The sequence below is a fragment of the Eublepharis macularius genome, chromosome 2 (assembly GCF_028583425.1).
Source record: "Eublepharis macularius isolate TG4126 chromosome 2, MPM_Emac_v1.0, whole genome shotgun sequence".
In the NCBI taxonomy this organism is placed as follows: Eukaryota; Metazoa; Chordata; class Lepidosauria; order Squamata; family Eublepharidae; genus Eublepharis; species Eublepharis macularius.
Genome location: NC_072791.1, coordinates 173959508 through 173973258, shown reverse-complemented (window position 1 = coordinate 173973258; position 13751 = coordinate 173959508). Strand labels below are relative to the sequence as shown.

General features: G+C 40.3%; 1 protein-coding gene across 2 annotated transcripts in view; it reads right to left on the bottom strand.

The window, feature by feature from the left end:
* Positions 1 to 521: 521 nt before the first annotated feature.
* The window catches only part of MGAT5 (alpha-1,6-mannosylglycoprotein 6-beta-N-acetylglucosaminyltransferase), a 190046-nt gene continuing 176816 nt past the window's right edge, over positions 522 to 13751 (bottom strand). For both annotated transcript variants that reach the window (XM_054971635.1, XM_054971634.1), the window contains exons 16-17: positions 11074 to 11231; positions 522 to 5721 (exon numbers count right to left, since the gene is read on the bottom strand). In XM_054971635.1, coding sequence (XP_054827610.1) covers positions 5523 to 5721; positions 11074 to 11231 — 357 coding nt within the window. In that variant the 3' untranslated portion in view covers positions 522 to 5522. The remainder of the gene's footprint in view (positions 5722 to 11073; positions 11232 to 13751) is intronic.

Here is a 13751-nt window from a genome sequence, read left to right as displayed (position 1 = left end):
CTTTGAGGAGTCACAAGACTCTTGAGTTCTAACTGCAGCATACTAATATGGCTCCCCCCTCTAGAATTACTGTTCAATCATGAACTTCATTTTGCTTGAGTTGGCATACAGATCGCTTTCTCAGTATTCAGCCTAAGCATGTTGTGTTCTTAATATAGCTAGAAGCAGGAAACAGAAAACCTAACACAGATATCATGACGACGACCCTAAATGAGTTCTGTTCTGTCTGCATAAACATTAAATACATTTAACATACAGCCTGTTTACATAGTATAAAATCCCTCATGTAGAGACAAACATGTGATCTGATATAACCATGTTAATGGATGGTGCTTCCCAGAGGCAGTTTTAGGTGGGTAGCTGTGTTGGTCTGCAATAGGACAGCAGCATTTGAACCCAGTAGCATTCTAGAAACCAACAAGATTTTTAGGATATAAGCCCTCAAAAGCCAGAGCCCCTTTCTTCAAATATCTGAAGAATAACCAGATACCTGACAAAGGGAGCTTTGGCTCTTGAGGACCCAAACCTTGAAAATCTTGTTGGTCTCTAGGATGCCACTGGACTCAAATGCTGCTTGTTCTTGGAGGCAATTTGTGTGACCTACTTCAGATAGCCATATCATCACCAGAGAGGTCTCAAAGTTTATTTCCAAAATTTTCTATGTTATTTCTAGACTTTTAACATGTAGCAGCTGGCTCTCATGCTTAGTGTTTGGCAGGTAGCAAAATGGAATCACCCACAGACAAGGAAGTTGTTTCTTCCTCCAAGGAACAGCCACAGGAGAACTGAATACACACTAGAAGGTACAGAATGTTGAGGGAAACACAAATAAAGGCAAGAATAAAGAAAAGAAAAAGGAGGAAAAAAATTAACCTTCTTAAACCAATGCCCCTGGTGGCAGGGAACATTGTGGGGTGAGAAAAGTTATTCTAACCCTATCCTTAACTGCCATAAGCACCTATATTGCTTCAGCTATATGAAGGGCCTGGTCCTATAACAGTAGTATAACTGTTGCAGAAACATAATGGATGCGGACAGTTGTAAAAATTAAACTAGGCTCAAAGAATATGCACATGAGCAACATATCCTTAGGAGAAGGGGGGGGGGAAAACACATTTTTATTGTCCTTGGACAATATAAGAGGTGAAAAGAATAGGGGGAAACCTAATGCTGAAGCACCTTTCTCAGTAGATACTGCAAGGTGCAGGCAATGAAGCTCACATTTTACCAAGCTAAAAATATAAACAGTTCCCTTTCATTCTGCGTCTTATAAGCAACAAACCATATCAATCTCCTAGACATGAATCAAATGTATTCTCCCTCTTGCAACAAGTGTGTGGTATTTAGACACAAAACTTTCAAATATCAGTGGGCACCGTTCTGTTAAAGTGTTGGAGAACAGTCTTGGTTTTTCAACAGCTTAGTTGATCCTTAATAGAAAATTATTTAGAATGTATATGATTATTATTTAAATAAAGTATTACTTAATCCTCAAATTAGTGTTCCATTATAGTTGTTCAGGCATCGCCCACGTCCCAAAACACAATTAGTAAAAAAATTAAAAAGGCACACAAATATTATTAGCAAAAAGTGTTTTGACATTGTCATGCAAATACCAAAACTTTCTGCAACACAACTGCTTCTATGAACTACCAAGAGAAAACATAACAAAACTATGTGAAATACACTCAAAGAATATTTATAGATGTGCAAAACAACTTGCATATATGAATCAATGAGGTTTTTATTGGCATTTATAAACAGTGTATTCACTCTTTATCTTTCAAAGGCAAGCCTTTTAATGTTAAGTTTTAAAATATAAATTATGTAAATGTTTTTCTCAAGTTTTGGTAATTTTACGGAGCAAAATTATGGAATATATCAGGTCACAAAGGAAAAACACCCTGAAAAATAAAAGATTTTGATTTATCAAGACATATTACTACTGGTGACTAGTGTGTTTCTATTTTATTTTTTAAAATGAGATCCATAAATTCAAACCTAGGGTATCCTAAGCCAACATTTGCAAAAAAAGTTTATATTTTATATCAGAAAAAGATAAGCCATTCCACTTCTCTTAGATCTTAAAATCCTCAAGTGAAATATCTGGTCCCAGTGTTCATTCTTTAAGGGAATAACTCAGGTGAGGAAAGAATGGTGGTGCCCACTTCTATAAAATTGTACAGTTTTCAAGTGGCACCTTGAAAACAAAACTACCTGCTTGCAAAACTCTTGTTATATCACAAAGCTCTGTTGACTGAGTTCACACCTAATATCAAACCTTGGCTTAACACTATGTGAAGCATCAGCCCACATGACTTACTGGGGGACCCAGTTTGTGGGCTGCGCGGTGCTGGCGCAGCAAGGGGTCCTGCCACTATGTCTAGCCCGGGCAGCTCACAAAGGCTCCAAATGACTGCGCCAATGGGTTGAAAGTGTCTGGCCAGCAAGGAGGTCATTGGCTGGCAGGTGGGTCAGCTGATCCTGGGATCTGTGCCCCATGCAGTGCCAATGCTTCTGTAAGCTGTAATCAATAAATTCATCTTCAACTTTGGTCTCCATGCCTTTGAGCCTCTGCCCTCGCTGTCACCCCTCAAGCTGGCACCACAATCAGCCTCTGGCTCACACTCTCTCTCTTCTTTCCATCTTCCCCCATCACAAGAATCCCTCCCCCTCTCCTCTTGTTGGAACAAGAAGTCGGGAAGGAAACCATACTTTGCTGGTATGTAGCAGTAAACAGGGAGAGAGGGAATTTCACCATACACTCATAGCATACACTACCATGAACAATATCTAGGCTCATTCAAGCCATAGTTCGGCATTATGCCTGCAGTGAGCCATTTGCTTTTGCATTTTAATACAACTCATCAAGGAATCTCTACTGACTGAAGCATAATTAGTAGAAAATTCAGATAGCATTTCATTCAAAGCTCCGCAGTAAACAAATGCTGCATTTGCCATAAGGCAAACATACAGATCCATCACTCTTCCATGATCAGAAATGTATTATTTTTGGAAAATGTTGCACCAACCAGCACTGAAATAATTGGAAGAACCAAAGGTCTAATCCTATTCTCAATGAAATCATTAGATTTCTACAGACAAGGACCTCACGAGTTCTACCATCTTACTACATTTTCACTTTTTTTTTAACCACCAGTAGCAACTAAACATTTTTTGCCAACACAAAAAAACAACAACTCAGTAGGTAGCAACTAATTAACAAATCTACAAATGAAAGAAGGATAAGCACATCTATGTCCCTCCCACTCCAGGAAAGACTGATATTATCTATCGGTAAATACGATAAGTATCAATAAACCAGCAAAACCTTATCCTTGTCTCAGGGCTTATTCTGATGAAGTATTTTCTCCATGAAGCAATGCAAATAGACCTAGGCACGTGAAAAATGCTTGATCAGAATACAAAATCTATGTTAATGCTGAAAGTAAGTTCAGCCTGCTTCAGACTTTCCTGCAAAATTTATATAACTTTTGGATTCTCTTCAGTGGAGAAGAAATATTACACTGAAGTTGGATTTCTATTACTAAAGGAAAACTAACTTTTTAACTAACTTATTACCAAGGATGTGTTTTTAGCACAAGTGTTTACTAATGTTTTTACTGCTGAAACAAGTGGGAGTGCTTTGTTGATTGCCAGTTTTAATTTGCTTCAGAAGACGACACACATATATGGAGAGAATCGAAGTGTAAACGTTGCAGAAAACCAGCCAAAAGTTTCCTCAGATCAAAGGCAGTGACTCCTAACATGGAGTGTGGGAAAAGCTGCTTCTTCTTCTCATCGTACCATTTTTAAAATCCACACCATTTATTGATATGCCTCTTGCATAATATCTAAAAAACGATCTTTTATAATTCAGTTTCTATTAAAAGTTTGTCATCACAATACTTAATAAAATAGTTATTGATTTTACAAGTGCAATATTTACAAACTGAAAAGCATTTGAAATAAAGACAAGATTTAAAAAAAATTGAATGCTGGAACTTTTTTCTTTTCCTTAAAAAAAAAAAAGAAACCCCTTAATAATTTGTTAGAGAATAATGTTTTGCCTTATGGTCTTTGGTATGTCAAAAGATACATTAGTACTCACCACAGAAAATAATACCAAATAATGAATTAAGAGAAATTACAAAAGAACAGAAATAAGTGCATTTCCAACTAGAAATCACCTTCAGATGCCATACTGAAAAAGACCACGTTTTTTTTCAACCTGTGGTGGTTTCCAGATCCAGCTGCAAATGTTGAAACATTTGATCTCTACTTTCCCCCTCACAAATAGTGCATTTAAAATGCCAATTGTGCTGCAAAAATGTTTTTTAAAAATAAAACTTACTATACAATTGTTTTTTTCAAAAAAGGAAGAGCTGACCTCCTTTCTGCAAGCAAAATCTAATTAATAGATCTTGGTTAATTAAAACTTGTAACATGATGGACTGTTTCCCCACACCTTGTTTTTTGTTAATTAGAAGGACTTCGGAACAGTGACCCACAATGATTCATAAACATTTTTTTCGTGTATCCCACATTAAGTTATAACAGCCATTGGATGTCAAGGAAGTCCACCATCCTACCATACATTCTGTCACGACTGCTTTTTTTTATACTTGGTTCTTTCAGTTACCTTTTCAGTGTCTTACACCAAAGTCAAGATAAAATTGCTCTAAAGATACCACTTCTCTTTGAACATCCTCACACTTATTTCTGTGCGCCATTCTATGACAGAAGGTTGGGGGAGCAGGGAAAGGAGCGCACTGACCATTTTATATAGAACCAGCAACCCATTTACAATATATATTTGTGTGGCCATTTAAGCCCTGATGAAGGCCACAATTATAATCTGTTATCAAGCCAAAAGGATTTGTCATTCTAGCAGCCACCAGTCCTCCCAGTCCATGATGCTGTTGCTCAATCATCTTGGAACAGCTGAAATGCTATGGATGATAATTTGCAAAATATGACGCCAAGAGAGAAACCAATAGCCAACCAGGTGATAAATTCAGTAGCTGCATCACCTTGTAGATCCAAGTTCATAGGGACAGCACCAGCCATTAGGGGGCAGCAAAACCCCAGGAACAGTGCACTTAGGATATGTATCAGTTTTTCCTGCGCTGTCCAATCTCTTCCAGGCCTATTTTTTGTTCATTTTGTTATTGAAATATTATTCAGAAAACTGCCAGTCGAGTTGTTGGGTAAAAAAAAAAATCCCCCAATGCATCCCAAGCTCCTGATTAACTCTTACAAAGCGCTGAACTTCATTTGCCACCTCCTCTCTTTAGTAGATAAGAGATTTCAATCAGCTTCACTAGAATTGCTCACATAAGAAAAATATAAATCACTGATTTTTTTTTAAATAGCTCATCTGCTCCATCTTGGTACAGATCTCCACTTTTCAACAGTTGTTCTGCCTGCAGCGACTCAACTGGGCAAAGTGCAGGAAATGGCCGTAGCTCTCTCCAAGCCACGGACGTTCTTGTCCCTTAATCAAGTCATGCAAGTTGTTGCTATAGACAGTCTTTACAAAGTGCAACTTGTCCTTTAAGATAGTCTCTACAAGGGCAGACCCTTTTGTGGTTTGGATGGGATCCTGCACAACTGAACAGCAAGAGATCTCCTTGGAAAACACAGTGTTTTTTCTTTTCATCAAAAGATGGGATCACAATATCATTTGCAGATTCAACTGTATGGCATTCAATGTTGTACCTGTAGAATAAAATTTAAAAACAAAACAAAACATTGAAACCACATACTCACTTCTAGCAACCCAGGAAACATTAATTACTATTTACAATTTCCAATACCAAATATAGATAAATAACAGAGGGTTTATGGTGCAGCATCATGTGGCACACACGGAAGAGGACTAGTCACATGGGTCATCTTAAATTCTTATTCATACATAAATCTCCATTCAGTTCATGCTTAAAAACTTGTAACCCAGTAGCCCTTGGTGCAACCTGAAATCAATTTTGTATCATACAGTTTAATGAAGTTTGCATTCCACCCCTTCCATTCCACCTTTTTTTTTTAGCCTTTTTTAGGGCTTTCTTTATGGCCAGCACACTGCACTAACATCTCCCTGAAGAAAAGGGTCAAGGAACTCACAAGCGCTCACCGCTTTCTTATGTGTTAATCCTAATAAAAGATAAACTAATATTTCTATAAATACTATCACGCACAATTAAAGTAAAAACAAATGTGATTGTGCACAAAAATTGTCTATGGACAAATCCCTAGTAAATTATCTGTAAACAACTGCGGTAGTATAGTGGTTAAGTGGTTAGACTGAGAATCAGTACTCTGCTGGTTCGAATCCCACTACTGCCATTACCTCAGCAGGTGGACTTAGGCAAGCCACTCCGCTCATCCCCAGCTCTCCATCTGTATTGTAGGGATAATAACAACACTGACTTTGTTCATTGCTGAGTGAGGCACTAATCTGTCAAGTACAGCGGTATATAAGCACTTTTAATAATAATAGATTGTTTCATTTTTCCAGACATGGGATATTGACAGCCTGTGTGACCATAAAATGTGAATAAGGCAGGATAATGCTGATTCACACGTAGCAGTGGAGGCAACCACAATTATAGCAGCCACAAACTGGCTTAGACTATTGTGAAACACTGTCCTGGTTTTCCCTCTCTATCTTTTCTTTCCTCTGTGTTATAACATGATTTTTACTCCCTCACTCCTTAGTTTCTCTTTCTCTCTCTTTTTGCTTTACTCCAACATGCCCCACCCCCCACCGCAGTCTTTTAAAATGAGGGCTGTCTAGCCTGGCTGATTGCTAATTTTATTCTAGTTACTTACACAGAAAATCCACACCTGTAAGATTTATGACACCAACCCATATCCTTTCCCCTTTACATAGGCAATTTACATTTGAAAGGCTAATGCTCATGGGTAGGGGTGTGCAAAGGCACAGTGGTTTGGCTTTCCTGATTCGGGTATACCCGAATCGAGAAGCCGATTCGGGAACAGCTTGCCCCCAACCCTAAGGGGCCCTTCTCCCACCTTTCCTCCCACCCCCCACCAAGGCTCAGCCAGCTCCCACTGGGGGGGGGCATTTCATGGCCTCCCCAAGTAGGTGCTCTCAGCCCCCAAAGTCCACCCCCTACAGCCCCACACATACCCAATACCCCCCCAGCTGCCTCACAGACCCAAATCCACCCCCAGTAGCCCCACACCCATAACCCCAGGAACAGGCTGGCCAGCCCTCTCCCTTTGTTCCCTATGCTGGGAACTTCTAAACTCTCTTTCCCTGGGCAATTCCGCACAGCCCAGGGGTGCCACAATGGTGGGCACACTTCTGAGTGCCAGCTTGTCCCTGTGAAAGAGCACCTGAACCACAGACACCCTCCCTCAAATTCCCCCACCACCTACAGAGATGGCTGGCCAGCCAGCCCCATTGTTCCCTATGATGGGAACCAACTGCACAACAAAGAATAAAACACGAACAACACAAAATAAAGTTTTTAAAAAATTATTTTCTCCCTTTCAAAGTACAAGTAGGCAAAGCATTATGACACATTACACCAGCAGTCCCCCACACAGAAAAATTAACACAACTCACTTAACATTAGAGAATCACAAAAACACAATTCCTGTCAAAAACACTTTATTTCTTGAACAGCTTTAGGTTACACAGCAGGGGGGCACACCAAAGGGCATGGCAACAGTATCTTACACAAAAATAACACTATTCACTTCACATTAAAGAATCACCCCAAAAAACTGCTGTCAAAACCACTTTATTTCTTTAACTGCTTTAGGTTACACAGTAGGAAGGCACAACAGGGCATGAAAGCAGTGTACTACACAAAAATAGCACAACTCACTTCACATCAGAGAATCACCCAAACACAATTGCTGTCAAAAACGGTGAAGTGGGTTGTATTATTTTGTGTAGTACACTGCTATCATGCCCTGTTGTGCCCTCCTACTGTGTAACCTAAAGCAGTTAAAGAAATAAAGTGTTTTTGACAGGAATTGTGTTTTTGTGATTCTCTGATGTTGAGTGAGAGTTGTGTTATTTTTCTGTGTGGGGGACTGCTGGTGTAATGTGTCATAATGCTTTGCCTACTTGTACTTTGAAAGGGAGAAAATAATTTTTTAAAAACTTTATTTTGTGTTGTTCATGTTTTATTCTTTGTTGTGCAGTTGGTTCCCATCATAGAGAACAATGGGGAGGCTGGCCAGCCTTCTCTGTAGGTGGTGCGGGTGTCAGGGGGTGGTTGTCTGTGTGTCAGGTCAGGTGCTCTTTCCCAGGGACAAGTTGGCACTCAGAAGTTTGCCCACCATTGTGGCACCCCTGGGCTGTGAGGAATTGCCCTGGGAAAGAGAGTTTAGAAGTTCCCAGCATAGGGAACAAAGGGGGAGGGCTGGCCAGCATGTTCCTGCGGTTATGGGTGTAGGGCTGCTGGGGGTGGATTTGGGTCTGTGAGGGGCTAATGTGGGGATTTGGGTCTGTGTGTGGCAGCTGGGGGGGGAATTGGGTTTGTGTGGGGCTGTAGGGGGTGGACTTTGGGGGCTGAGAGCACCTACTTGGGGAGGCCATGAAATGCACCCCCAAGTGGGAGCTGGCTGAGCCTTGGTGGGGGGTGGGAGTAGAGATGGGAGAAGGGCCCCAGAGGGTTGGGGGGCATTTTGCATGCAAAATGCCCCCCCTGGCAAGACAAGCCTCCCCCAGCTGTAAGTAGTAGAGAAAAGATCACCTACTTGGGGAGGCCATGAAATGCCCCCCCAAAATGGGAGCTGGTTGGGGGGCATGGCCCCCCAAAGTCCAATCGATCTGAAACTTGAGGGGTTGTTAGAGGGGAGTTAGAGGAAGGCCCCCACCAATTTTGGCTTGATTCAGTGGGAAAATGCCTCCAGAGGCTTTTTTCCATTGAAAAGCAAGCAAAATGCTGCCCCGAATCACCCTGAATCGATTCAGGGAACGCCAGGTCGGGTTTCCCAAATCGATTTGGGTTTCCCCGAATCACCTCGAATCAGGGTGATTTGGGGGTTTTACGGGTTTAATTAACCCGAACTGCACACCCTACTCATAGGGTATTGTGACAAATTTTTGATGAGCATTGTCCCTTTTTGCCCCACCATGGCTATGGGCCTGGGTTCTACTGTGTTATTACATATGGGTCCAGAAACAGTGCTGGGAAAGTGGGAAGTATGCTCAGCAAAACAATGGCAGACTTACATAGGAGATCTAAGGGCCAATTCTCCCTCCCCCCTCCCCCCCCCATGAGTATCTGCATACAGAGGAATGCAACTGGCTGCAATTTTTGTGATTGTGTCTGAATAAAAAATGGTGGTAGACTTTGCAAGGTGGGATTTTACATCAGCCTTATTAATTCTATTATTTAGCCAACTTTTGAAAGGCACAAACTATCCAAAAATAAGAACAAGGTCAGGAGTTTGTACAATGAAAGGCTGCCATACCATCACCAAAGCTTGTGCAGATGCTACGATGTATATCTCAGAAGAACATTTTATGGTGGGCATCATTATAGTTGGTAATAAATTCAAAGGCATGATATGAATATTTGTTTTGGAGAAAGTTCAAAACCTTTTATTTTAGATTGTTCTTGTTGTTTTTTCCCCTATATTATGCATGTTCCTGTATGTTGATTAGACATGGGCACGAACAGCATTATGAACAGAAAAAACCCACGAACAGGCTAATCTGCTGTTCTCGAACAAGCTGTTCGTGAGGCCCCATCCTAACCGAACAGGTGGTCGTTAAAAGCCTCGTTCATTAGGCAAGCCAGACAGTCTGGCACCTGCTGCAATCTCCTTGGCAACTGGAGGCAAGGAGGGACTGAACTTTGTCTGAACTTCTTCTGGCTTTCCTTCTGGCTTTAACCGTTCAAAGTACTTCCAGCAGGAAGTCCCGTTTTTGCCACTGTGAAGAGAAAGTGACAGCCAACAGGGAGACCCGTGGATCATGCCTTTTCTGGAGTGCATCTCTCTGAAACTTCAGAGAGAACAGTGAGGACCATGTCCCCTGCAAATTTGGTGGGTATTGGACATTGGGAAGGTCAGTTTGTGGGGTGTTTAAAGGGCCTTGCTCCTTGCACGTGGCAGGAAAGGGCCCTTTAAACTATCAGCTGGCAGGCAGCAGGGGGGAATCCCCCCATGCCGCCTGCCAGCTGATAGTTTAAAGGGATCTTTAAAGGGCCAGGTGAGTGGGTTTGAGGGGAGGGGGACTAAGTGGCGGTAGGGGGTTCTGGCCCCCACGAACAACGAACAACGAAAAATGAAAATGTCTGGGAACAGTTCATGTTTGTCCATGTTCATTGTTCGTGGATGGCACCGAACGACAAACAGGGTGTTTGGGGTTTTTTTTCTGTTCATGCCCATGTCTAATGTTGATTAGTAAACATGGATATACAGTTTGGTTTTAATCCTGTTCTGGGAAAGTAATACCAAATGGGTCCAAAACATTGTCAGCTATTGTCATTGGTGGGATGACAATTCCAAGCAGGATGAAATACAAAGCAAAGCTCTATAACTACTTTGGCAGTGGTGAATCTTTGCACCTTTCAATTAAAGTTTACCTAGCAGATTATGCTATACCGATGTACCCAAGAGCTCTTCTACACTTGTTTTTTGTGCAGCAGACATAGCATTGCTTCCCAGTCATTACTCTCCTTGTTTTCCTTCAAGTTTTCCCTTGTCTTTTTTCAGACCACTGTGGTCAGAGAAAAATCTGTGTGTGTGTGTGTTGGGGGGGGGGAATGCAATAGCAACAACCACAAATGATACTGCGTGTAAGGAAGGTGAAAAACCAATGCAATTAAGAAGCCAAGCTATAGAAAAACGTGGTAAGGAAAAGCCCCAATATATAAATGAACTGACAAATTCCTTGTTCCAAAGCTAACAAGTTCAGACTAGAAAGATTTGTCTTATGTATATTCTGGAGCCAGTGATGCAAGCATCATTATTTTATATCCTCTATTAATATGTCTGGATTAGTTTTTTATATCAATAAAAATTACATTTCAGAACAATATGCTAAAATTTCGTTGCTTTCTTGTTGCTTTCAGTACTTACTTCAGGAGGTCTTTGTCCTTGTTCAGGTGCTGGAAAAAGGATGGCTCACAGATGAGCTGGTTTTCTTGACAAACCTGCTTACACGATTTCCCAGGGCCAGCAATTTTAACTTGGAGAGCACTTAATGGCGGCCACATTACTTGTCCATGGCAGAAATCCTGCAGGATTGCAGTGCATCTTGTTACAAAAGAAACCACTCTAACAATGCTTTTCCATTTAATATACTGGTACCATTAGAAGGTTCAAATAATTTAAAGACAATTAAATCAATGTGACAGGTACAGATTCCAAGGCCTAGATGCTGTGTCACCTCTACCCAATTTACCCACACATTTTATCTCTAAGCTGATACTGCTTGGTGACTGTAAGAATGTCGGTTGTGATTTCTATAGGCTGCAAAGTGTATTAAATGTTCTTATTCAGACAATCCCAAATGAAAGAGTGGCTCAGCCACAATGATCACACAAAGCAAAAGGAAATAAACCCAGTATTTACTTCTACTGAGCGAAAGAGAGACAGACAGACCAACAGAAAGAATGAATGGCGACAACAACTAGATCTTAAGAAGTCACTACAAGAGAGGCACTGTTTGAATGGGGCATGAAATGTAGAGCAGGTTTATCTGCAAGCCAACTATACTCCCACTGGCTTACTATCTTCACATAATGATCTTGCATGATGATGTTGTTCTAAGGAGTCCTTTCCTGTGCAGTTCTGTGCCACATAACTTATCTGTAGAACACTGCATCTGGTAACTCAATCAGAATAAACAAAGCAAGTATTTCTGCCCACAACACACACTTAACTTGTGGAATTCATTGCCACAGGACATAGTGACAGCTACCAGCTGAGATGGCTTTAAATAGGAATCAAACTCATTCATGGAGGATAGTGGCATCAATGACAGCTAAACGCAGTCTCCAAGTTCACAGGTCAGTACTGCCATACCTCTACTTGTAACAATTAAAGAGAGCAATGCGGTGAACAGATATCAATATATAAGCGAAAACATTACCCACGTTATATCATATGTCTTCAAATTTATTAGACTCTATATACATACGTATCAATCCTACAATTATTAACGTTAATGAAAACCACATATACAATCCCCCTACAATCTGGTCAGTAATCACATTTATACAGGCGTCATAAAGGCTTATCTTCACAGATAATAAAGTGCTAAGTGCTCAAAGTGCTTCTGTCGTTCTTATTGCACACGATAATAAAGTGCAAAGTGCAAATGCTCATTTAGCACCATATGAACACCAGTCCTTGCAATGACATTCAAGATCCAAAACGCCTGATGATCCAACCATGGGGTTAATGCAGTGTCAATAATTCATGCCAGCAGACCATAGAAACCACAGAACATAAATGAGTCCTTGAATATTCCTTATGGCACAAACCAATTCTTCTGTGATAATAATTCCTCTAACGGGTGGTCTAGATCCTTATCAAGCCCATTTCAAGAATATCTTTTTCAAAGAATACAGTCATTGAATCACCTTCAATCATATCTCTTAGGTACCCACTAATACGTCCACTATGCCTGAAATCTACATATCTCCATACTTTACTCCAAACAAGAAGTGCTCCTAAGATACGACTCCACTAGGTCATCATCAGATTGCTCCCCAATGTTGTCCCCTTTTTTGTGCTAAGTTGGCAATTGCACCAAGATAAATGCATAACAGTCTCCTGGAAGCACAAAACTCTGCCATAACATCACAGAAACTGAAAACAACAGAACGGAGAACCTCTTCAGTTTTACTAGCTAGGTAAAGACTAGACTGAGTTATACTAAATAGGGAGATAGGTGGGAAGCAGTTATGCTTGAAAGAAATACTTTAAAATATAAGTTTTCAATTCAGTTAAAATTGCATTTTCTCTTCATCATAAATAAATATTTATTTGGCATTAATGCAATTTTCTAACCCTGAGAATGGCAAAGAATGACATTCATTTATTACATCCATGCCTTTTAACAACCTAATAACATATTAGAACTATTTTTAAATAAAAAGTCTGAAGGCAACATTTGCAATCTCTCCCCCAAAGACTAGAAATTATGAAGCACTGTGATTTTAAAAAGTCTTCTTTTGAAAAATTCCAGAAGTGTTGCTGTGTTAATATACCAAGCAGAAATAAACAGGAGTCTTGTGGCACTTTCAAGACTAACAAATATTTATTCTAGGATAAGCTTTTGTGGACTAGAGCTCACTCGTTGAGGAGTGAACAGTGTGGTAGAATGAGTTTTAAGATGCCGTAAGATTATGGGTTTTTTTTGCTGAGTTAATGAAAATAGTTGCACTGCTACAAATAGGCCTTTACTGTTCTATTCATTCAAACGATGCAAAACCAAATTATTCAAAAAGGCTTTTTAGATAGGAGGAAAGTATTGTAGGGAGGGGGTCTCAGATGCTTTGCTAATATTAGGGACCACAGACTTCACCACTACGTTGCCTTGCATATTATCTGTTGCTTTGAATATGTACTCCTATAGACTACCTGTGCTTCATGTTGTCTAATGTAAGTCTAGAATTGATTATGTTCTGTTTCAGCAATTTTTCAACTCTGTATTGGATCCTTGCTAATGCTATGTCTTTGCAAAGTCCTATGACATTGTTTATGGAACTGTCCTTGACACTGTATGGAAATATCCTTGATACTGATTG